Source organism: Chiloscyllium plagiosum, chromosome 7, assembly GCF_004010195.1.
Source record: "Chiloscyllium plagiosum isolate BGI_BamShark_2017 chromosome 7, ASM401019v2, whole genome shotgun sequence".
NCBI lineage: Eukaryota > Metazoa > Chordata > Chondrichthyes > Orectolobiformes > Hemiscylliidae > Chiloscyllium > Chiloscyllium plagiosum.
In genome coordinates this window covers 44,022,692-44,048,211 of record NC_057716.1, presented here as the reverse complement: position 1 = coordinate 44,048,211, position 25,520 = coordinate 44,022,692, and the positions used below count along the sequence as shown (strand labels likewise).

At 39.0% G+C, this 25,520-nt stretch overlaps 1 protein-coding gene across 3 annotated transcripts in view; it reads left to right on the top strand.

The window, feature by feature from the left end:
* The window catches only part of agps (alkylglycerone phosphate synthase), a 146,599-nt gene that overhangs the window by 112,585 nt on the left and 8,494 nt on the right, over window positions 1–25,520 (top strand). For all 3 annotated transcript variants that reach the window (XM_043693533.1, XM_043693534.1, XM_043693535.1), the window contains 5 exons: window positions 1,821–1,890; window positions 3,538–3,599; window positions 6,363–6,452; window positions 9,781–9,880; window positions 18,501–18,558. In XM_043693533.1, the coding sequence (XP_043549468.1) occupies window positions 1,821–1,890; window positions 3,538–3,599; window positions 6,363–6,452; window positions 9,781–9,880; window positions 18,501–18,558 (380 nt within the window). The remainder of the gene's footprint in view (window positions 1–1,820; window positions 1,891–3,537; window positions 3,600–6,362; window positions 6,453–9,780; window positions 9,881–18,500; window positions 18,559–25,520) is intronic.

Below are 25,520 nucleotides of genomic sequence, written 5' to 3'. Positions count from 1 at the left end.
TCTTTCCCTCTGGGTTTTATTCATGTCTTAAGCACTTGTATGGAATGTCATATGTGGATTTTTTTTCCCCCCCTTCTAGCAAGTTGCTATCAAAACCACATTGAAAATATTCTTCTTCTTGATACCTGGCCAGCAGCACAGCCTTCATGCTTTATATTCTTGGGTGCACACCTGTAGTTCCCTATTTTTACAGCTGTACTTTTACTCTCCAAGCTTAAGTGACACTTATACAACAGATGTTGTGGTCTGTTTGCTCATCCTCCTTGTGGGTCCCTCTCTTGTTCATGTAAGGTGCAAGAACCTCATATCTGCTAAGTTGGTGCAAACTGTGAGGTTATGCCATTGCTACATTCTGGATTCCAATATTCATGAGTAGTCAGATCTTTCATTGTCCCGACAACAACCATATCTGAAGTATTTTCATCTACAGTGGTGCCTACTCCCTGGAATTAAGTGTCCAGAATACTCTGTCTCCCTGATGCATCAGTGGCTCAGACTCCAGCTTATCAATTCTTAAGTTCAAATTACTTGAGCTGCTGCTGTTTAATATAGGTGTGGTTGTTAGTAACACTTGTTACCTGTTCCCATAGACCAGAGCAGCAGGATATACCCCTCCCATCTTTATTACTTTATAAGAAATATCACTCAGTTGTCAATTTGTTTTTGACCTCAATTTTAACCTTGTTTGATTTCATGTAGTTAGATGCTAAAGTTTCCACTGTATCATAGCATCTAATCCTAACATGTTCCTTTTAGTTTAGGTTTACTATTTACATATCCATGTAAATTCTTACTCCCATTCCACCAATTTTATTACAGTCTGGTGAAGTCTGTACTTGGGAGAAGCTTAGTTATGGAGATGTATGGCATGGAAACAGATCCTTCGGTCCAACTCGTCCATGCCGACCAGATATCCAAACCTAATCTGGTACAATTTGTCGACACTTGGTCCGTATCCCTCTAAACCCTTCCTATTCATATACCCATCCAGATGACTTTTAATTTTTCTAATTGTACCAGCCTCCACCACTTCCTCTGGCAGTTCATTTATAACGCACAACCCTCTGCGTGAAAACGTTGCCCCTTATGTCCCTTTTATCTCTTTCCCCTCTCACCCTAAATGTATGCCCTCTATTTCTGCACTCCCCCACACAAGGGAAAATACTTTATCTATTTACCGTATCTATTCCCCTCATGATTTTACAGACCACGAAAAGGTCCCCCATAGCCTCTGAGGCTCCAGGGAAAAGGTCCCAGCCTATCCAGCCTCTCCCGAAAGCTCAAATCGTCTAACCTTGGCAATATCCTTGTATTCTCAGTGCTAATGTTCTTATTAATTAATTAACTGTTTGACTTAGCCAAATTTGGGATTTTTAATTCCCTGGCAATGGGTAAGATTGCTGCCCACTCAGTCCTTCAGTTCATTCTGAGTGGCTGATAATTCTTGGTGGATGATGAAAGTTTCCACAAAATATTTTAAAGTTAACAAATTAAAATGAGGATTAGGTATGAATGTTTTATATGTAGAAGAAAAGAATTCCTGTAAATCCCAATTCTGTTCAGTCTCAAATTGTTGTAAATTGTTGTGCATCAACCAACCTATCTTTTCATTTTTAAATGTCTTCCAGTCTGTATTGTCAGTGCACAAACGTTAAGTACAGAAAAACAGAAACCAATGCATACATTTTGACTTGCAAAAAGAGTGCTGATTACTGGCCACTTTTAAGATAGTAAACTTATCAAACATTCCAGTAAATAACATTTTGGATTTCTGTGAACAACTGCTTTGTCTCTGCTGAGTTGAATATTTTCAATTGCAGAGGCTTGGCTGCAGGAGAAGATAATGGACAACGGGGCTACATGCTGACATTTGTTATCGCTTATATTCGGGTATGTTGCTTATGAATGTATTAAGTTTTCAGTTTAATTTCTAATTGAGTAACTTTTATGCATTTTCCATCTTGCATAACAAAATCTTTTGAAGAAGAATTTGAGGGAAAATTGAAAATTTAGTTAGCTGATAGCCCTAAACCTGATGAAAGCATTCAACACAGAACTATTATTAACAGTTTTGCATTAAAATGTTTCTAGCTAGCAATATTTAGATGCCGAGGTTAATTTTAATTTAATTCAAATCTTCTCAATTCTGTAATTTTCATTAGTATTCAATGTAATGAAAAAGTTTAAATTTCTGTTGTAACTAGCAGCTAATTATTCATGATCGAGGATGATAGGCTGGCAATTTCTATTTATGTAACAAGCAGTAATTTTATTTCATATTGACATGAATGTCCTATGTAGTGTCAAGACTGAAATTTAGTTTGGATTATTGGTTGAAATATTGATCATGGAAAAACAAATACCGCTATTACATGCTACCAGGCTTACTGAGAGCTAATCACTGAACGAAAATTGTTACGCTTCCCTTGCCAGAAGAATGTATTCATTGGAAATGGGTGAGCACAGTATAGGCTTCACTGTAATGAACCCTGTCTTATCTTCTCCTCAACTCAGAGGGCCAGTTAACATTTTGAGTATCTCTGCTCCAGTGCTGTGCTTCATTACAGATTCTGTGGTAAACTTGGCACTACTATCAACAGAATCCCTACTCAAGACATCTTTACTTGGAGATTTCAATTACACAGTGGATTGTGGATCATGAGGCATGGCCCTCCTGCTTCAGACGGCATGGCTTACAAAAGATAAATGAGAACAGTCAAAGACTACTTGAGCTTTGATATTGTGACCTTTTGTCTAACTACCATCTTTTGAAGCAAACCAGGCCACAAGGTGCCCTAGACACATCTGAGATCAGAGATCAGGATATTACCTGGATTTGATCATGTGATGTCACTCAGGATCTTATTCTTAACACAGTAACACCTGTGTTACTGTGTTACCGTGTTACAGGTCATCCATTGTGAGTGTTAGAGTGAGGATGCAATCCTTAGTTTTTTTTTATATTCAAAGCGCCAGTGCCATCCTTATATCAACATCGGTTGCAGACTCCTTCACATACAAAATGTTTAGGTTCAAGCATTACTTACGTTACAATTAACTGGCCATTGTGTCAAGGTCTCAGGGCATTCATAACTCTTTAAACATCTGCATGCAAGCAAGATATGAAGAAGGCAGATATTGATACTGACAAACTGGGAGATGATTGCTAACTGCTTTTACTGCATGAAGGTGACTGGAAGAGGCAAGCAAAATCTGTAAGCTCAACCGACCCAAGGAGATGGCCCAGAGAAAACAGAGTGCAACAAAGCATGCAACTTCTCAGCCATCTGCTTTCCTTTACAACAAGATCAAAGTGGAGTATCTGAGTCAAACCAGGCACTGTGTAACATAAAGTTGGACGACTGTGGTGCAAACCATTGTTGTGCTAGATGGAACGCTGCCACTATTTTTATTTCTCACTGTAGCAAATTGAATAGCATGCCAAATTTTAATAATTTTTAAAGTTATATTTTAGATTTAAGATGGCTGTTTAGTGTAGGGAATAACCTTTTGAACATTGTACTATATTTTTTTTAGGACTTGGGCATGGACTATTACATCATCGGAGAGTCATTTGAAACCTCTGTTCCTTGGGACCGGTAAAAATATTTTGTAAACAATTATTAATAAATGCATTTTTATTCTGCACTGTAGCATTTATACCTAAATTAAACAGATAATCTTCTCTATAGTTGTAATTTCTAGTCTGTGCAGCTCTGCTACTGTTCATTTTTGAAACCTGCAACACTGCAGACATCTTTTCATTTGTGTACAGTCAGAAGCCACGTGACACCAGATTATAAACCAACAAGTTTATTTGAAATCACATGCTTCGAGTGCTGCTCCGTCATCAGGTAAAATACACTTTTGGAATATAACCTGGTGTTGTGTGACCTCTGATTTTGTCCAACACCGGCACCTCCACATCATGTTGTATACAGCCCAGAAGAAACAGTGCTGATAGTAACTGGAATGGGCTCAATCCCAATTTTGAGTTACTGTGACATTCTGCTAATACGGAGTCCCTCAAAGAATAGACATCAGAACAACTTCTGCAATCATTGTGCACTATTATTGATTACAACACAACACAAACTTAAATGTAAAATTACTGTGAATTGTTAAACAGATTATAGATTTGCAATGTTCCTATCCCTATTAAAAGAGCCCCAACATACATGATTGTCAGTACAATGACACTTCTAGCTCAACCAGTTGTGGTGTGCGAAATTGTTAGCTATTCTTATGCAAATTTTAAAGGTTGTTACTTTTTAAAAACTAGCTGTTTATAATTTATTCCTCTCCAGGAAGGGAGGTGAGAGTTGGGGTTATGTTTTAACTAATGGAAAGCCACTTTTGCAAAATTGGTTCTCTACACTTGTTGCTCAAAATATTGTATAAATGGCTCAGTTTCCCAGTGACCTAAAGTAAGACCATATTCAAGCCCATCTATCAAATTCAATTACCAAAGGTTGGTAAACTTCTATACATATATAGGTGCTAATTGAAAGTTATCCACTTAATAACTTTTCTTTAAAGTACTGGTGTGGTCTGTTCCAGTTGGTGCCACCAAAAATAATTTATTTTGTACATTTGTTGAGGCATTTGTTTTTGTTTAGACCTATATTTGAAAATATTCCAAGTTTTAGTCTGATTTAGTTATGACCATGCTTGCTTGTGGTTGGGTTCAAAACCTACTATGAACTTTAGTATACTGTGTCCTGACAGTTCCATCAAATATTCAAATATTGTTGCATTGTTTTGGTTCTTGTCTTCCATATGCATTACTATTATTGGCTCAGGTGGACATAAAAGCTCCTGTGGCACTACAGAGAATGCAGAGTGTTCTCTCAATCTCTCTCACTTTCCTGAAGTAACACTTTTTTTAAATACAAAGCTGTTATTTGTGGAGCTTTGCAGTTTTTGTACTAGCTGACACATTTGTCTACATAACAATGACTGACCTTCAGGAGTATTTGGAGAACTTGCCAAGAGTTTGACTAGATATCTGAGGAGGAAAAAAATACTTCATTCCCTCTTTCTCTTTAAATTTGACTTAATTTTTTCAGTATTAACTGTAGATCTTGACACCTGTGGTCTCAAAGATGCAATCTAATTTGGCAGACTTTCTCATGATCTGGAGAATTCCTGAAATTTTGTGCCCTTAAAACTGAATTGTCTATCTCTATTTGTATCTGCTGAATTTATTCAGTTAGGACTTAGCAATCTTATTTTTACAGTTTATAATACAGTTGCATTGTGAAATAAAAGTGGAAATTTATGCAATACAAAGTCATCGACATCTAAAATGCATTAAAACACTTCTGCAAGTGCACTCCCTGAATGCATAACAATAGGCTGACGACAAAAGGTACCGTTAAATCTTTTTGTTTGCTGCCTTTAAGGGCGATGATGATATGGCACCTAATGGAATTATTTCTAGACTATTAATCCAGAGATTCAAGTATTATCCTGGGTACCAGGATTCAAACCCCTCCATGGAATTGAATTCAATAATTTTAAAAATTTGGAATTACGAGTCTAATAGTAATAATGAGTGGTTGTTGGGGTGGATGGGGGGAATATTTTTGATTTTTGGCTCACAAAATAGCTTTCCTTTGGGGAAGGAAACTGTCATTCTTACGGGTCTGGCCTACATGTGACTCCAGACCCTTGACTGATAACTGCTGTCTTGGCAGTTAGGGATGAGAAATAAATGATGGCCCTGTCAGCAATGGTCACATCCCATGAATGAATATAAAAGCGACTCCTGTGTCCAAACTATATTGAAAAGTTCCCAAGTAAGTTTCTGTGCTGTAATTACACCTTACCAATAGTAGTAAGGTGTGCCTTCAAGTTTCTTGGCTAGTTCAGTAAATTCCTGTGATTCCCACTTTCTCTTGAAATTGCAACATTTTTATCTAATTCAAATATAAATTTAAAGAAACAAAAGATGTCTGGTTTTAAAATGTGAATTTATTCAATTTTGCTTGCCCTCATCCAATTATTCACTACTGTTTCACCCAACAAGACCTCAATCTTCAGTCCCTCTGTATATAAGGCATCAATTAGTAATCTTAATTATTCAGCATTGTTGACAATCTACATGATTGCACAATGATCAATATATAATTCACGGATGTAAAATATGCTGCTGAATTAGTTGAATGCAAAATGAATGTACATGATTCATTATTTTCATTTTTAAAAATTGTTCATTGCTGGTACTTTTATTCTTTTGCATTTCAGAAAACTGGTTCTGAAATCAATTTTTAAATGCCCTTGTATAAGCATCTGTTTTTAGTAGGCAAACTATTTCCAACTAAAAATAGGCCCATCAGTCTATTCTGAATGTTTTTTAGGGTGATTGATCTCTGCAGGAATGTGAAAGAGAAACTAATAAGAGAATGTAAAGAAAGAGGTGTTCAATTTCCTCCTCTTGCTACATGCAGGTAAGTAGTTCTTAAAATGTTGTTCTCAAAATTGTCAGTTCTTGTAATTTTTCATATTTAGGACATATAGGAAGAATTACTTTACCTGTTGGTTGTGTGAATGTTTTGTATTTTTTTCCTGGGAATAGCTTGCTGGTCAATACTTTTGCAATTGACCTTGCAAAACCATATATGTTGAAATGTGATTATTAATCCTTGATAACTTACTCTCCAAGCACTTATTTGGGTGATTAGTCAAGATATCTCTGCAAATGTTGATGATAAAGAAGGAGAGACTGTGTTTCTAATTTTTATTTTAGCCTAGTTCTGAACAGACATTTGTAGATTTAGTTCAGAACAGTTTATTCTTCATCTTGAGTTGAGAAGCTGTTTTTGCAATAAACATTTTCTTGGATATATTTATTTTTAAGTTATTCAATAAGTAAGGAAGCAATCAAAGTATCTTTAATTCACAGTTCTGTTGTAAGGAGCCCTCAGACTTGCTGTCAGGACACAGAAGTATGCTACTGGTCCATCAAATCTGTTCTATTTGATAAAATGTCTACCTAATGGTCTCAGCTCCATTTGCCCACTTGCCACCACCACCCCACCATAACCCCAGACTTCCATGTCAATCAAAGATCTATGTGACTCTGCCTTAAAAAATCTATTACCCACCATCCAGTATTTTCTGGAGGTGAGATTTACACAGAATAACCAAACTTCAGAGATCTTTTAAAAGGGAGACCTGTATTTTTAAATTCCATTCTTTAGTTCTGGTGTCTCCAGTTGTCTGTGGAGTTCTATTCAGAGTAGGAAACAGCATTGTTGACCTGGAATGAACAAGTTGAGTGTTCTGCACATCTTTGAACAGAACAAAATGGCTACTTGCATCTCCAGGATGGCTGTTAGTTTTCTTTTTACTCCTGCTACTTCCATAGGTGACTAGGGAAAGCACATCTTGGACTGCATTTAGATTTCTCTGAAGGCTGTAATGATGTACTTTAACTTTATAATACTATGTTGCAAGGTTAATGCAGCCTTACTGCAGTACTTTTAAAAATGCTAACCTCCATTCCAAGAGTATCAGTAAGATGAGACAAGTAGAAACGAGTAGTAGTACTAAAAATGTGTATTCCAGAACTAGTTTTTCACAAGCCAAACTGTTCCAATATAAGCAATGTGGAAAATTGGCCAAGATTATTAAAAACGGAAAATTAAATTCTTGTCTATAAAAGCAGGATACATTCAATCCAGCCAATTACTGACTGAACAGTCCACTCTTGATCATCAGCAAAATGATGGAAATGGTCATGGACAGTACTATCAAGTGGCACTTCCTCAGCAATAATCTGCTCCATTTAAGTTCCACTAGGGCCACTCAGTTCGTTCCTTCATTAGAGCGTTGGTCCATATATGGGCAGACAAATTGAACTCCAGAGCTGAGAGTATCTGCCCTTGATATCAGGGCAGCAATTGAATGAGCATAGCATAAAGAAGTTCCTGCAAAGCTGGAATCAGTTGGAATTAAGTGATGGAAGATGCCATCCTATGGTTTGGATCACAGCTAGCATGAAAGGAAGATGGATGTGGTTGTTGAAGGTCAATTGTCTCAGACCTGTGATATAATTGAAGCAGTTTGTCAGGGTTGCATCTGAGCGACCATCTTTAGCTGTTTCATCAAGACCTCTTTTCCCTTATTAGGTCAGAATTCAGGATGCTCGGTGGTGATTGCGCAAAGTTCAGCACTAATCATGATTCCCCAGATAATGAAATAATCCATGAAGCAAGATCTGGGCAATATCTGGTTTTGGACTGATAAATGTGGCAAATAACATTAGTGCTGAACACATGTCAGGCAATGGCCAACCCCAACAAGGGGGAATTTCGCCATCACTCCTTACATTGGATGGCAAAACATTGTTAAAGAGAGTTGGTGGTGTTGGTCGGTTAGTGGTGGTGGTGTTGGAGGGGTTGTTTACAAGAGATAGGGGCAGCAAAGAGGGTCATCCATCGTAAGCTAGGGAGGCTTGATTATGGGGAGTAGTTTGTATGTAGTTAGATGGGGTGTAGGGATTGCAAGGACGGTGAGAGAGTGGGAAAGAATACACAGATAAAGATAAACAAGGGGACATCTAGCCATCACTCCTTCACATTGAATGGCAAAACATTGATGAATCCCCTGCTGTGAACATCCTGGAGGTAACAATTAACCTGAAACTGAACTGGAATAGCCATGTGAATACTATGGCTACAAGAGCAAGTCAGATGCTAGGAACTCAGCAGTGAATAATATCCCAATGACTGTCCACATTTACAAAAACAAGCCAGGAATGTGATGGCAAACACTTGTCTTTTCTGGATGAGTACAGCTCCAACAACACTCCCAGAAGCTCCTCTTTATTCATGACAAAGCAGCTTGCTTGATTGGCTCCCCATTTTCACCTTAAACATTCACTCACTGCTTTCACCAGCAACACATAGTAGTGTATACCATCTACTAGGTGCACTGTGTGCATACTTTGATCCAAACTCTCAAAAAACAAGTGATTAACGTTCTCTGGTTTGAATACAGAAAAATCCAGAACAGGAACTCAACCAGTTCAAACCTGATTTTTATCTGAAATGGGACAAGGAATAGGTGATCAAGTCAAGTATGAAAGTGGCTTAGTCATTAACTATTATAATGACGCAGCATGTCTTCACTTTTAATTGTAGGCCTATTCCTCTGGAAACTCAGTGTCCTATAAGCAGCAAGAAGGACACAATCCATGAGATTAATGCCTTTAAGCACTGCCTTTGGGCAAAAAGGAACTCCAAAATGCTACCCTCACCTTCAATTCCAGTTTATCTTGATCTGTTTATTCTTTTCTACTCTCACCCGTCCTTGCAATCCCTACACCCATCTAACTACATACAGCCTACTCCCCATAATCAGGCCTCCCTGGCTTACACGGATGACTCTCTTTGCTGCCCCTATCTCTTGTAAACAAGCCCCCCAGCTACCCACCCGCACAACCAACTTTCTTTAAAGGTCAAACGTACTCCCGTGTTTTGAGCATGTGATACAGGCTTCCTGTCTGAAAGGCCTTCAACCTGTCATTTTAACTGGCTTTGATGGGAACTCCATAGAAAAATAAATTCAGTTATTTATAAACTCATTGTTTTGGGTTTCACCTCAGTGGCACATCTTGCACAGAATCAGGCTTTAGGCTGAAATCTAGACCATATGTTTCAATCAGTGCAATTGTACTAAAATATATTAAATGTAAGAACAACAATAATTGGTCATTGAACAATTTAGTTGTGTAATTCTCAAACAAAACTGGACTTTTTCTTTCTCTTCCAGAGTTACGCAAACTTACGATGCTGGAGCCTGTGTCTATTTCTACTTTGCTTTTAATTATCGGGGTATAAGTGACCCAATTTCTGTTTTTGAGCAAATTGAGGTAATTTCGTTCAAGTATCCTTGGTCTCTTCCTGTTCTTATTGTGAATTTTGTTTTCAAGTTGAGTGTAATGTAAAACTTAAAACTTTTCTTTGAACGTAACTTGAGATAATGATAAAGTTTGACAAATTTGCCAAAAAAAGTAATATGGTGATTGGTTGCTATTTTGTGCAATTGATCCATGTCTTTTCAATGAAGTTTCCAAAACACCTGATTACCTAAATGCATGGTTAGTTATGCAAGTTACTGTTAGGACAAGGAGACACACAGCTAAGACAAATCTGCCCCCCCTGTCCATGTATTTGCAACACAGTAAAATTAAAATACTCATTGACTCTCAAAATTAATCCCAGTGGCTCCTAACCAAACACTTTGAATAACTGATATGAAACTTTGTAAATAATCAATACTAGATACTGGGTTTAAAGCTGAAACAAAAGACTTAATTCATTATTAAGACAGTTACTTCCTTGGTGCAAAGGTGAACAACAAAGTAATCTAATTTTGTGAGAAGATTTGTAGCTTGGGTGCTTGTTGTTGTGGTTCTGTTTGCCAAGCTGGGAATTTGTGTTGCAGACGTTTCGTCCCCTGTCTAGGTGACATTCTCAGTGCTTGGGAGCCTCCTGTGAAGCGCTTCTGTGATCTTTCCTCCGGCATTTGTAGTGGTTTGAATCTGCCGCTTCCGGTTGTCAGTTCCAGCTGTCCGCTGCAGTGGTTGGTATATTGGGTCCAGGTCGATGTGCTTATTGATTGAATCTGTGAATCATGCCTCTAAGAATTCCCTGGCTGTTCTTTGTTTGGCTTGTCCTATAATAGTAGTGTTGTCCCAGTCGAATTCATGTTGCTTGTCATCTGCGTGTGTGGCTACTAAGGATAGCTGGTCATGTCGTTTTGTGGCTAGTTGGTGTTCATGGATAAACAGGACAAATAGGATGACAGCTAACGATCCGCATCCATGAACACCAACTAGCAGATGACACCCGCAGATGACAAACAACATGAATTCGACTGGGACAACACTACTCTTATAGGACAAGCCAAACAGAGAACAGCCAGGGAATTCTTAGAGGCATGGCACTCATCCACAGATTCAATCAATAGGCACATCGATCTGGACCCAATATACTGGCGCTGGAACTGACAACCGGAAGCAATAGATTCAAACCACTACAAATGCCGGAGGAAAGATCACAGAAGTGCTTCACAGGAGGCTCCCAAGCACTGAGGATGTCACCTAGACAGGGGACGAAACGTTTGCAACACAAATTCCCAGCTTGGCGAACAGAACCACAACAAAGTAATCTAATTAATGTCTAAAATTCCAACCCAATCTCTTCAATTCTAGTCCCTATTCTCTCAAAGACAGACAAACAGTCACAGCTAAGAGGTAGGTCAAATGGAAAAGTAATGAGATATAACTGGCCAGTAGAGTGTCCATGATCACTGGCATATGGCGTTCTGATGATCTGATGCATGCAACTATCTCTCTGGGCTCTGATAACTCTTCATTTAATTCTCATAACTAAGATTCTGTTCTTCAACTTTTCAAGAAGTTGATAGAGAGGATAACCAGAGACCAATTAAATCTCCATCCTGTAACATTTTACAGGCACAGTCCTCCTTCCCCTGCCAGACTGACCATGAGGTCCCAGTGAACATTTGACATCTGCTTGATAGTAAGGTTCCATCAGGAAGTGGTCAGCATGTAGTGTCCTTGAAACCCTTCGGGGAAAAGGAGAGGGCAGATCCTCTCGGGCAGTTCCCTGCACAGACTATCAAAATCATTTGGCAGAATGCCTCATTGCCAGAACTTTCAAACAAGCACCAAGACATGGCTTGGCTGGTGATGAGAAGGGCTCTGCCTGAGAAATCTTTGTGCATGCCCAGACTCTCTGTGCCACCGCATGCTGCCCTCGAAGCAGCTTTGGAGAGGACTTTTCAGAGTCAGAGTCACACACCTTTCTGGAATGTGCCTATGCAAAGGAAGTCTGGAGAGGAATGTTTGTCGAGGTTTGTCCCGAGCAGCTCTGTAACATGGGACACTGTTCTCTACAGTCTGTTCCTTGTGACGCACACCGAAATGAACATCAATGGTACCTGAAGGATCATCAACTCGGTAAAAGATGCTCTTTGGTCTGCCTGAAATTTGCTGGTCTTCCAGTTGAAGGAGTTAACCCTGACTGAGTGTTGCAGACTGGCATATTCCAAGGTCCAGGACTATGTGTTGAGGGACTCGCTGAAGCTTGGGGCAGCTGCTGCCAAGGCACAGTAGGGAAGCTGCAGCTCATAGTCCAAAGGTCACATTCAGCTTTCAGCTCACAATTCATGGGTCCAAACCACAAATGATGCAAAGAATAAAATAAAATAAAATAATGAAAAATCAGCAAGGGTTCTAACACCATGAAGTTTGCTATGCCTGTACAATGTTGATGTTTTATTGTTGGATCATAATCTAATTATGAAAATGATCATGTTGGTATACCCTGATAATCATAGTCTATATTAAACAAGGTTACCGTTGAACAATTGAAATGTTCTGCTGTCCTGTTTGAATTGAACTCTGCTGAAGGAAATAAACTCCAGTAAACAAACAGTTGCCTGAAAGTACAAGACTTGAATATTGCTGAAAATAGATATTTGCAGAAGTGTTTTGCCTTGCATTTGTAAGCATTAGAATTCCAAATATCAAGGAGCCACAAGAATTTATACTGCAGATGAAAAGAGTGCTGATTATCTGGCAAGTTATCTCTAGCTGAGTTATGCCATCGAAACAGCAGTGGAAAGCTATTGGCTCTCCAAACTTCTATGTATTTCAGAAAAAGAATCAAAACTTTGACCCATTCTTGGCAAACAAGAATATGTTCATGTGCCTAAGCGTTTGTTGGTTCTAGCAATCGTAAATGAACTAAGTTATGAACTTGCTTTATCATAAATTGTTATAGCTGAACACACTCAGAAGAATTGTTCAGCCAATCTTGCCACATTACAGAACCATACCTAATTGTGTGGACTTCTTTTAATCTTTTGCAAACACTGACTGCTTGAGTATATCTATTGCAAACACCCACAGGGAACTTGAGCAGCCAGTCATTTGGATATATAGCCTAAATAGCTGTCATTTGCCTGAATGAATTTCATTGCCAATGCATCCCTTAATTATGTGGTAGGCATTTATTTTTGGACAGACCATGACATCCTGTTAGTGGAAAATACCGTTTGGACAGCCATTGCACAGTAGCACCATTTAAGTAGCTTGCTTAAACTGTTAGAGGTTTTTGAGTTACTTGCCTTGTCTGGAGTAAATTGATGCAGACCAAACAATTTACATGTCACAATGTTGTGGGTGGTGGTCTGCTTGTAAGTTTAAGTGATGCACAGTGTACGATCATAGCTTGGATGCTCTTACTTCCTGTGTGTGTAAATGGCAAGGGCTCTATTTACAAGATGAGACTAATCCTATAGTGCATGGAATTATACAAATCCCAACGTGCATATTGACAGGTAATTACCATGGTTAATAGTTGCGAATGATCTCAACAACTATGTAAAGGAAAAGGAGTGAGTTAGATTGCACCATCTCCAAAGTCAGTTGAGTGAGGGATGGAGGGTGCTGAACTGAGTAAGGAAATGTTTGCATGTAGCTGTAGATTCAAAGATCCTGAACGTGTCATCTATGCGTGAGAACTTTATGGAATATAGGAGGTTAGAATGCCTTCCATTAACGTTGTTTTCTGAAATTCATTGCACATGCTAGCTAGTACAGAACTTAGAGGGATTCACATGACTATACCATCCATTTGGGTATATATGGTGTTGGTAAAATTGAACTTGGTGCATATTGCTAACCTCAAAGTCTGTTGAACACAAATTTAGAAAAGCAAAGTGGGCCTATAATGCTGTGATGATCTGAGCCTGTTACCGTAGCATCTCTCTATGAAGGTGTACTCTCTCGTTCTTTCCCGGTGAACGGTGAAGCGAAAGAATTAGCATGCTGTCAGCAGACACTGAGATTGCTAGTGTGAAGCTGGTTTCCACCCCTTATAATAAGCTGGAGGGGGAAAAAAAAAGGGTCACCCATAACACAGGAACTCGGGGCTAATCTCAAGACTTTCCCAATAGAATATCTGCCATCACATCTGTCATTATGGCCTCTGAGCTTACAGCGCCAAAACCCTGTTTTGGGAACCCTGAGCTGTACTTACCAGCAAAATATAAACTAATGTTTACACTTATTAGAAATGATCTATGTTCATTTGCACGACCCATTCACTGTAAGCAACATGAATACGTTTGAACCATATTTTTTGAATTATACTGGGACCTTTAGGAGCCTGTTACTCCTTGCTGCATTCTCCATGGCAATGATTTGGCCAATCAGGATTGTCTTGCTAACAAATTAAACACCCCCTTTATCTTGTGGCTTAAATTGTTATTATTGTTTGGAATTTGGCATTTTTGTCTTTTGTTTGCCATTCTGTTTGTCATGTTTATTACACTAAAAGTTCTTCAACAATATTGAAACTCTAATCAGTTGCACCCTGTCAAAGGTAATGTTTTAAAAACCTCTGCTGAATTATAGTCTATATTTGGAATATATTCTGCTCCATATAACAATGAAAATGGCTAAGAGATCTTGCTTCGGCTTGCATCAATGATATTGTAGTTTAAGTTAAAGAAATTTTAAAAGGAATGTTTGCTGCCACGTTCATTCCCTTTTGGCGCAAACTTGCTTTGCAACAGTTACAAAAGGATCCCTTTTGCAAATTATTGTTTCTTCGGAGTAAAGTGATGAACTCATGGATTTCATAATAATTGTGTTCCACCCCACTGAAAGCAGAAAATGCTGGTCCATTAGCTTCTTGCATGTTGACATTTATTTCTGTAAGAGAATATTTAGAATAGAGAAGACCTGTCTTTTTTTGCTCTCTGGTGATATACCTTACGTGCAATTCTAGAGTTTTTGTTCTTTTTGATTTCTGACTTTGTTTTTAGCTGAAAGGTTCAATAACAGTTTTTCTTTCTCCCAATGGAGAAATCCTTGCCTGAAGATTTTTGCCTCACTGACACCATGTTTGAAATCTGAAATCTTCAATGTGTGCATCATTAGATGGTCAGCACTACACAAATCTATCTGGTGCAGGCTACAATAAAGGATTGCGAGGAAGTTGAAGTTTTAAAAAAAACTTAAGCATGGAATAAGTTTATTCTGCTTTAATAAAGGTTTGTCTGACATTAAAGAAGCTTAGCAATTTTAAGAATCTTTCAATCTTTCCCTTGTTTCAAGGAACATTAGGGTCAAAGAGATATAGAGTGCACAAACAGACCTTTCGGTCCAACTCATCCATGCTGACTAGATGCCCTAAATAAATCTAATCTCATTTGCCAGCACTAGGCCCGTATCCCCCTCAGCCCTTCCTGTACCAGCCTCCACCGCCGCCTCTGGCAGCTCGTTCCATGTATTTACCACCCTCTGCGTGAAAGAATTGCCCCTTAAGTCCCTTTTTAAATCTTTCCCCTCTCACCTTAAACCTATGCCCTCCTATCTCTTGACTCTCCTACCCAAGGGGGGAAAAAACCTTTTCTGTTTACCTTTATCCAGGCCTCTCATAATTTTATAAACCCCTGATGCTCCAGGGAAAATAACGCCAGTCTGGTCAGCCTCTCCCTGTAGCTCAAACTCTCCAACCTTGACAACATGCTTGTAAATCTTTTTCATGACATCCTTTCTTGAGCAAGGAGACTAGAATTGCACACACTATTCCAATAGTGGGCTAACCAATGTCCTGTACAGCAACAACGTAACCTCCCAACTCCAATACTATTTCAATTACTAGGGGGTCAAGAGTTCAAAGTGAAAGGGGAAAACTTTAGGGGAGATATGCTTGGCAAGTCTTTTAACGCAGAGTGGTGCGTGCCTGGGATGCATTGCCAGCGGAGGTAGTAGGGGTGAGAACTACATCATGTAAGATGGATCGAGACAGATACATGAATGGGTGGGGAGCAAAAGAATACAGATCCTTAGAAAATAAATGGCAGATTTAGATAGATGATATAGATTGGTGCAGGTTTGGAGGGCTGAAGGGCCTGTTCCTGCACTGTAATGTATTTTGTTCTTTGTTTACACAATGCACTGATCAATAAAGGCAAGCATACCAAATGCTGAATTCACTATTCGATCCACCTGCAACCCCACTTTCAAGGAACTAGGAACCTGTACTCTAAGGCCTGTTTGTTCAGCAACACTCCCCAGAACTGTACCATTAAGTGCCCTGATTTGTCTTTCCAAAATGTAGCCCCTCATATTTATCTAAATTAAACTCCATCTGCCATTCTTGGCCCATTGGCTCATCTGATCGAGATCCCATTGTAATCTGAAGTAACCTCCTTTGCTGTCCACTACACCACCAACGTTGGTGCCATCTGCAAAATTACTAACTGTACCTCCTATGTGCACTTCCAAATAATTTACATAAATGACAAAAAGCAGTGGACCCACCACTGGTCACAGGCCGCCAGTCTGAAAAGTAACCCTCCACCACCACCACCACCACCCTCTGTCTTCTACATTTGAGCTAGTTCTGTATCCAAATAGCTAGTTCTCCCTCTTCGTTGTGATTTAACCTTACTAACGAGTATACCATGAGGAACCTTGTCAAATGCCTTGCTGAAGTCCATATAGATTACATCCATTATTCTGACCTCATCAATCCTCTTTGTTACTTCTTCAAAAAAACTCGATCAAGTTAATGAGACATGACTTCCCATGCACAAAGCCATGTTGACTATCCCTGATCAGTCTTTGCCTTTCCAAATGCATATAAATCCTGTCCCTCAGGATTCCCCTAGCAACTTGCCCAACACTGATGTCAGGCTCACCAGTCTATAGTTCCCTGGCAACCTCCAGTCTTCCATCGCCTCACCTATGACTATCGATGATACAAATATCTCAGCAATCACTTCCCTAGCTTCCGACGAAGTTCCCACAGATTTATCCACCTTTATGCATTTTAAGATGTCCAGCACCACCACCTCTGTAATATGGACATTTTCAAGATGTCGCTATTTATTTCCCCACATTCTCTGTCTTCCATACCTTCTCCACAGTAAACACTGATGCAAAATATTCGTTTAGTACCTCCCTCATCTCTCGCTGTTCCACCCATTGCTGATCTTTAAAGGGCCTTATTCTGTCCAGAGTCAACCTTTTGTCATTGATGTATTTGTAGAATCCCTTTGGACTCTCCATAACCCTATTTTCAAAAGTGATCTCATGTCCCCTTTTTGCAGTCCTGATTTCCCTCCAGTATACACCTACTGCTTTTATATTCTTCTCGGGATTCACTCGATCTCTGCTGTTGGTACTTGCCATATGCTTCCTTTTTATTCGTAACCAAAACCTAAATTTCTCTAGTCATGCAGCATTCCCTACACCTTCCAGCCTTGTCTTTCATCCAAACAGGAACATATTGCCTCTGGACTCTCGTTATCTTATTTTTGAAGGCTTCCGATTTTCCAGCTGTCCCTGCATATATCCTTCCCCCAATCAGTTTTTCACTTGCCCAAAATCATCAAAGTTCACCTCCTTCCAGTTTAGAACTTTTAACTTTTAGATCCGGTCTATGCTTTTCCATTGCTATTTTAACACTATGGACATTGTCCCTAGAGTGCTCCTTCACCATCACCTCCGTCACCTGCCCTGCCTTATTTCCCAAGTTAGGTCAAGTTTGGCACCTTCTGTAGTAAGTACATCCACATACTGAATCACAGTTTTCTTGTACACACTTACAAATTCCTCTTCATTCAAGCCCTTAACACTATGGTAGTCCCATTCTGTGTTTGGAAAGTTAAAATCAACTACCATAACCACCATATTTTGCTTACAGATAACTGAGATCTTACAATATTTTTTCTCAATTTGGCTCTGACGATTGTGGTGGCTACAGTACAATCACAATAAGGTGATTATCCCAATCTTTTTTCTCAGTTTATCCCAAATAACATCCCTGGACGTATTCCCTGGATTTTCGTCCAAGTGCAGCTGTTACATTATCCCTAATGAAAAATGCACTGCCTAATCTCTCTTGTCCCCCTTTCTATCCTCCTCATAGTATTTGTATTCTGGAACGTTAAGCTGCCAGTCCTATCCATTTCTGAACATCTCTGTAATTGTTATGATCTCCCAGTCCCGTGTCCTCAACCATGCCCTGAGTTCATCTGCCTTCCCTGTTAGGCCTCTTGCATTAAAATAAATGCAGCTTAATTTATCAGTCCTACCTTGTTCCCTGCTTTGGTCCTGTCTGCCCTGACTATTTGACCCGCCTCTTTTCCCAATTATCAGCCTCAAACTGATCCCTTCCCTCACTATCTCCCTTTGTATGGCCAATCCCTGATTTTTGTTCGGAATCTAAATATGTTTTGAAACTTCTGAAAATGCCCAAGTATTAATAGAAAAGAGTAGAAGTATAATTTATGGTTAAAGCTGATACTAAATTGTGCAGGGAAATCTTTCTAGATAGCATTTTATTGGCTTCATTCTACACACAATCAAAAATGTTTGAACTTGAGGTATGTGTTGATGAATGTATTTAACTAATAATTTTGATTTGTTTTTATTAAATTAGGCTTCAGCCAGAGAAGAGATACTTGAAAATGGAGGAAGTCTTTCTCACCATCATGGAGGTGATTACAATTTCTCATGTGCTTTTCTCCTTCCTTTCTCAGACTTGTACTGTACAATAATGTTCTCTTCACTTCCGATGCTTTATGCAAGTGGCTTCTCTCACATTGCGAATTGGGACTGAGTAGTTAGTGATGCCTGGAGTCTGGCTTATCATTGGTCAGCCCCCTTCTATAATTTATTTACATTTCCCCACCAGCCAAGACCAGCCCACAGCACAGACCAGGGAGTTCAAATTTGCAAAGGTTTATTGCTCAGTACTGAGCACAATACATTTATAGGCAACCTTTATTTAAATATACTAACTTTGGCTCTTAGGATCAGATAGTCATACGGCATGGGAACAGATCCTTTGGTCCAACTAGTCCACACTGACCATGTTCCCAAATCAAACCATTCCCACATGCCTGCATTTGGTCCATATCCCTCCAAACCTTTCCTATTCATGTACTTACCCAAATGTCTTTTATCTGTTGTAACTATCTGCAACCACCACTTCCTCTGGCAGTTCATTCCACACATGAACCACTCTGTATAAAACAGAAAAGGTTGCCTCCTCATATCCTTTTTTTTTAAAAAAGGTTATCTCCTCTCACTTAAAATATACCCCCTAGTTTTGAACTCATCCACTGTCAAGAAACATTCCTCGCTATTCACCCTATCTGTACCCCTCATGATTTATAAACCTCTATAAGGTCACCCCTCAACGTCCTCCACTCCAATGAAAAAGTCCCAGCCTATCTTTATAACTCAAACCTTCCATTCCCGGCAATAGCCTGGTAAATCTTTTCAGAACCCTCTTCAATTTAATAATATCCTTCCCAATAGGGCAACCAGAACTGTGAACGTACTCCAGAAGAGGCCACACCAATGCCCTTTACAACTTTAACATGACATCCCAACCCCTATACTGAAAGGTCTGAGCAATCAAGACAAGCATGCTAAACGTTATCTTAACCACCCTGTCTACATGTGATGCAAATTTCAAAGAATAACGTACCTGAACTCCTAGATCTTTCTGTTCTGCAATATTACAAACACTCTACTATTAATTGTATAAGTCTGACCCTTGTTTGTTGTACCAATATGCAATATTTCACACTTATCCAAATTAAGCTCCAACTCCCACTCCTCAGCCCATTGACCCAATTAATCAAGAGCTCTTTGTGATCTTAGATAACCACCTTCACTGTCTGCAATAGGGGAGCGCAAAAATAAATATCCATCACGTTTAGAGAGTCTGCAGAAGGTATTTACTAGAATGGGTCCAAGAATGAAGAATTGGCTTTAGATGGATAGTCTGCATAATGTCCACTCGATTTCCTAGGAGCAGAGAAAGCCAAGAGAATATTTGATAGATATTTAAGATTATGTATGAATGAATTAAATAAAATAAATAAAGAAAAATGTTTCCAGGTTTAAAATGATAGGGAAAAGAGGCAGAATATCAACCAAGCTTCTGTGATGGTTTGAAAATTCATAAAATAAATGAGTACCGGAATAAGAATGTTCTTCTGTAATTATACAGGGCATTGTTGAGGCCACACCTGGAATATTGTGTACAGTTTAAGTCCCCTGAAGAAAGATGCTCTTGCTGCAGAGGGAGAGCAGCAAAGGTTTACTAAATTAATTCCTGGGATGGTAGGACCGATGTATGAGGAGAAATTGAGCCAGTTAGGATTGTATTCACTGGAGTGCAGAAGAATAAGGGCATTCTCTTAAAAACCTATAAAATTCTAACAGGTTAGATAGATGCAGGAAGGGTGTTGGAGTCCAGATCCAGAAGTCATAGTTTAAAGATAAGCACTAAAGGACTGAAATGAAAAGTTTCTTCCCCCAAAGAGTAGTGAGCCTGTGGAATTCACTACCACACAGTGGTTGAAGCCAAAACGTGTTTTCAAGATGGAGATAGACATGGTTCTTGGGGCTAAACAGATCAAGGGATATTGGGTGGGGGTGGCATGATTAGGGTATTGAGCTTGATCAGCCGTGATCATAATGAATGATGGAACAGGCTTGAAGGGTCAAATGCCTGCTACTATCTTCAATGTTTCTGTATGTTTAAAGTCAAGAAATATCAGCTAAATTGTGAATGGACCTTCATCAACATGACAATGAATTCAATGAGCAATTTTTTTTTCCGAGTCAGAAATGGATAAGGAAATTAATTTGATCAGGATTCTATAATGCTCAGAGGCTCTTATGAGACTGGTCTTTAAAAGTCTTTTAATTGTTATTGCTCAAATTCAAGACCGGTTTCACAAGTATTTAAAATCAATTGTACAAATGTGATTAAACAATGTTATTGCTTTATGATCAATATTATTGTTTGCTATACTTGTGTATAATATGAATAACTTGGAACTGATAACAAAACTATAATTTTTACAAATATTACCAAGTCATGGAAGATAATATTTTGAATATTAGTGATCAGATAAACTAAACACAAAAGGCATTGAGGTTGATTGAGGAAATGAGATACTGAATGGAAAATTACATCAAATGGAGGCAGCTTCATTTTTATTAGGTAGAAAAATGGTGTTAAAACTCAACAGCTGTAGACTAGAGGAAACCATTTGAACAAAATCTGGTATTATTGGTATATGGTTGATAGAAATAATTGGTGGTACGTTTTGATTTTGAATGTCTAGCCTATGAGATAAAGCATTAATTCCAGGCAGTGAAAGGTTTGTATGAGACTCTGGTACATTTGTGCATGTACACTTCTGGTTGGTGTCAACGATATCATAACCTAAACTTGCTGTCATATCTTCCTTAAAGCATCTGAAATGTGAGAATTTGAAGAGGCTCAGATTGCTTACTCTGTTTAATATTTGGATAATATTTCCCCATTCTTAAATGAACATGTGAAACATGTTCCCTCATTCTCCAGTGGGAGCAAGCCCAGCCTCTCCGACCTATCTTCCTCATAAAACAGATCACTGATCCCGGTATCAACCTAGTAAAGTGTTCCGAAGTTATTCTTTTTTGCTTTTTGTATACTTCCTGCCAAAATGAAGAACTTCACACTTTCCTACATGCTTCATCTGCCAGAGTTTATGTCTACGTCAGCTCTCCAGATCTCAAAACTCCATGCTGCTTCCTTGTTTGGAAACTCTATCAGTTGTCCTCCACCTGGCGGAGTTTGTTTTCATTCTGGTGAAGTTCTCCACAGTGTTACTGTGCATAGCTTTGCAGAGTGTGATTAATTGAAGTAGCCAGTGCTGATTTCCAAATGGGAAGTGGTGCTCAGCAGACCCTATAAATGGATGGGCGAACCAGGGGAGAGGATAAATTAATGTGGATTAACAGAAAATCTTTCAGTGCCAGATGAATACTGTTAGAAAACATTGACGCATATGGAATTAAGGAATGTTAGCAATTTTAATATGTAAAAACTGGTTGGGAGAGGAAAGAGATTTGGGTGGTGGTGGTTTGGGAGTTCCTGGTTAAAAGTATTTACATGGTGTTTCATGAATTTCTGTTCTGGAATTGTGTATGTTAATGATTTGGAGGTAACCCTAAAGGGAGTGGTGTCTGTTTCTGGAGGCAAAGCTAAAACAGGAATTCCTATCCAGGTGCCTGGAAAGCTGCAAGGGCATATTGATGAAATGTAGAAAAAATGTGCCAAATAGAATTGGCTGTTAGTAAATGCTAGGTGTAACTTTTTAGTTTATCAAAGAAAGCAATTACATTTTGGAGGAAAGCCAAAATTGAGATTTTCAAATTCGTATCAAAAGCAGCACTTCAACTGCACAAGGCCCGAAATAAAAATAATAAAATTACAGGACTTTGTGGTAAAAGGCGTGAAATATATGTCAAGTAATAATTGAGAGTCTATGTAAAGACTTTGAGAAAACCACCAATGAAGTAACAAACAGCTCTGCACTGCACATAGTTTACAAGGTGTTGAGGCAGTAGAACTGGAATGATGTTGATTCATTAGGATGCTGCCTGGTATATGCAAAGAAAACCTGACCAAAATTTGCACTGTTTGGAACAGAGATTAAATAAAGAAGATTGGTACCAGTTTTAAAATTTTGAAGGACATGTAAATGCTTGGTAGAAACAGTCTGTCACCAATGATTGAGGTATTTAGAAATATTTATAAGAAATCTAGGAAGCAATTCAAGCAGAAGCATTATCAATGTTTCAAGAATAAAGTCAGGTAGCTAGTCAGAAATGGGATTAAACAGATATGAGGGCAGGCATGGGTTTGGGAAGACTTGACACTTTGAAAAACATAATCTATTTCAGTGATATTGTGCATTTGGTACTTTAATTGGTCATCTAAATCATTGTAAGTGGGGAGTTATGATCAAATGGAATAATTGCATAATGTCGAGGGAGAGGTGATGTATCGGAGAGTGAGGAAGAAGTGAGGATGCAGTAGTTGCATTCAGCAGAGAGGGAACTTAGGTAAACTCTATGGGGAGGCAAAATAGAACCATTTTTTATTCATTCACAAGATGTGTGCACTGCTGGCCAGGCCAGCATTTATTCCCCATTTCTAATTACCCAGAGGGCAGTTTAGAGTAAACTACATTGCTGTGGGACTGGATGCACATATAGGCCAGAAAGGGTAAGAACAGCAGATTCCCTTCCTTAAACAACATTAGTGAACCAGATGTATTTTTCCAACAATCAGCAATGGTTTTGTGGTCACATCAAACCTCGTAATTACAGATTTTTATTGGATTCAAGTTTCACCATCTGTCATAGCAGATTCAAACCTGGATTGCCAGAACATTACTTTGGTCTCTGGATTAATAATCTAGCAATAATACCACTGGGCTTTTGTCTCCTCTGAAAATTTCTTCAATGGGCTGAAGAGACCCTAATGTGTTGAGGAAAGGCAGGCATTGAAGCTGTTAGCTGGAAGAAAAATCTTGCATGGTGTGGGGCAGACTCCTTTAAAGCCTAGATATCTTGATGTTCCTTCAAGAAACAAGAAACATTCACTGGTCTAACTTTTTCTGGTTTAGTTAATTTATTAGTGTTACTAAGTGAGTTCAGTTTCTAAAATTGTTGGGGTTACTGCACTTCAAGCAATACCTTCTTGACATTGTGACAGTTTTAGACTCTGCCATTAATCCATTTGATGCCATCTCTTACATAAGTGCTATCCCTCAGTGACATCAGCACTTTTCTTCTTTATGCTAATAGAATTTTTACTACTTCTCCCTCTATGCTTAACACTGAGAATTTGCAAGCGTGCCTGATATCTTGGATAAGTAGCAACCTCTTCAATCTGAACATTGGGAAAATATAACTCCTATCCCCTGCCTTAAGTTTCACACCCTTATGCTGAAACCAGTTCACTTCCTTGTCATTTGCAAACTGCATTAGCACGTGCAAAACCTTATTGCAAAGGTGAGCTTTAATCCTATTCATCTCCGTCCATAAAATGGATTATTTTTACTACTCCTTTTCTTCCATGTTTTGCCATTTGAATACAAAGATGACAATAGCCTTTGCTAATTTTCCACCATCTTCTGTCTATAAATTGCAGCATCTGTGTTACATCATGTATTGCACTAAATCCCATAACCCATCACTGCCATCATAGAATCATAGAGCTGTATAACATGGAAACAGACCCTGCGATCCAACTCATCCATGCCGACCAGATATCTTAAATTAATCTAGTCATTTGGCCCATATCCCTCTAAATCCTTTCCAGTCATGTACCCATCCAAGTACCTCTTAAATGTTGTAATTGTACCAGCCTCCACCACTTCCTCCGGCAGCTCACTCCATATACCTATGGCCCTCAGTGTGAAAACGTTGTCCCTTAGATCCCTTTGAAATCCTACCCTCTCACCCTAAACCTTTGCCCCCTCGTCCTGGACTCCCCCACCCTGGGGAAAAGACCGTGTCTATTTACCCTATCCATGGCCCTCATGATTTTATAAGCTTCTGTAAGGTCACTCCTCAGCCTCCCATGCTCCAGGAAAAATAGCTGCAGTATATTCAGCCTCTCCCTATAGCAGGAACCCTCTAACACTGGCAATGTTCTTGTAAACCTTTTCTGAACCCTTTCAAGTTTCACAATATCCTTCCCAAGCAGAGAGACCAGAATTGAATGCAGTATTCCAAAAGTGGCTTAACTAATGTACTGTACAGCTGCAACATAACCTCCCAACTCCTGTACTTAATGTACCAACCAATAAAGGCAAGCACATCAAACGCCTTCTTCACTATCATGTCTACATCATCAATTTGTATTAATTTTTCACCTCCCAACATGTTACAGTTCACAACAGCTCTTCAAATCCATTTAGAGCCTTGCTAAACACTCCTGCAACCATCCCAGCCACGTCTTTTCTCACATCATTTAGACCTATAATCTAAACTTTTTGCACTTTCATTCTCTTTTCTCCACCCACAAAAGCTTCCCATGCCAACTCCAGTTGCCAAAGGCTTATATTGTCTGTGCAATATTCAACTGATGCACCAAGCTTTCAAGCCCATTTTACCAAAATGAAAAGTTTCCAAACATTATTTAATCCTTGAATTAAGAAAAATACAGTCAATTAAAAGAAGTTCGACAAAGTTCCCCATGGGAGACTGATTAGTAAGGTTAGATCTCTTGGAATACAGGGAGAACTAGCCATTTGGATACAGAACTGGCTCAAAGGTACAAGACAGAGGGTGGTGGTGGACGGTTGTTTTTCAGACTGGAGGCCTGTGACCAATGGAGTACCACAAGGATTGGTGCTGGGTCCTCCACTTTTTGTCATTTACATAAATGATTTGGATATGAGCATAAGAGGTACAGTTAGCAAGTTTGCAGATGACACCAAAATTGGAGGTGTGGTGGGCAGCGAAGAGGGTTACCTCAGATTACAACGGGATCTGGACCAGATGGGCCAATGGGCTGAGAAGTGGCAGATGGAGTTTAATTAAGATAAATGTGAGGTGCTGCATTTTGGGAAAGCAAACCTTAGCAGGACTTATT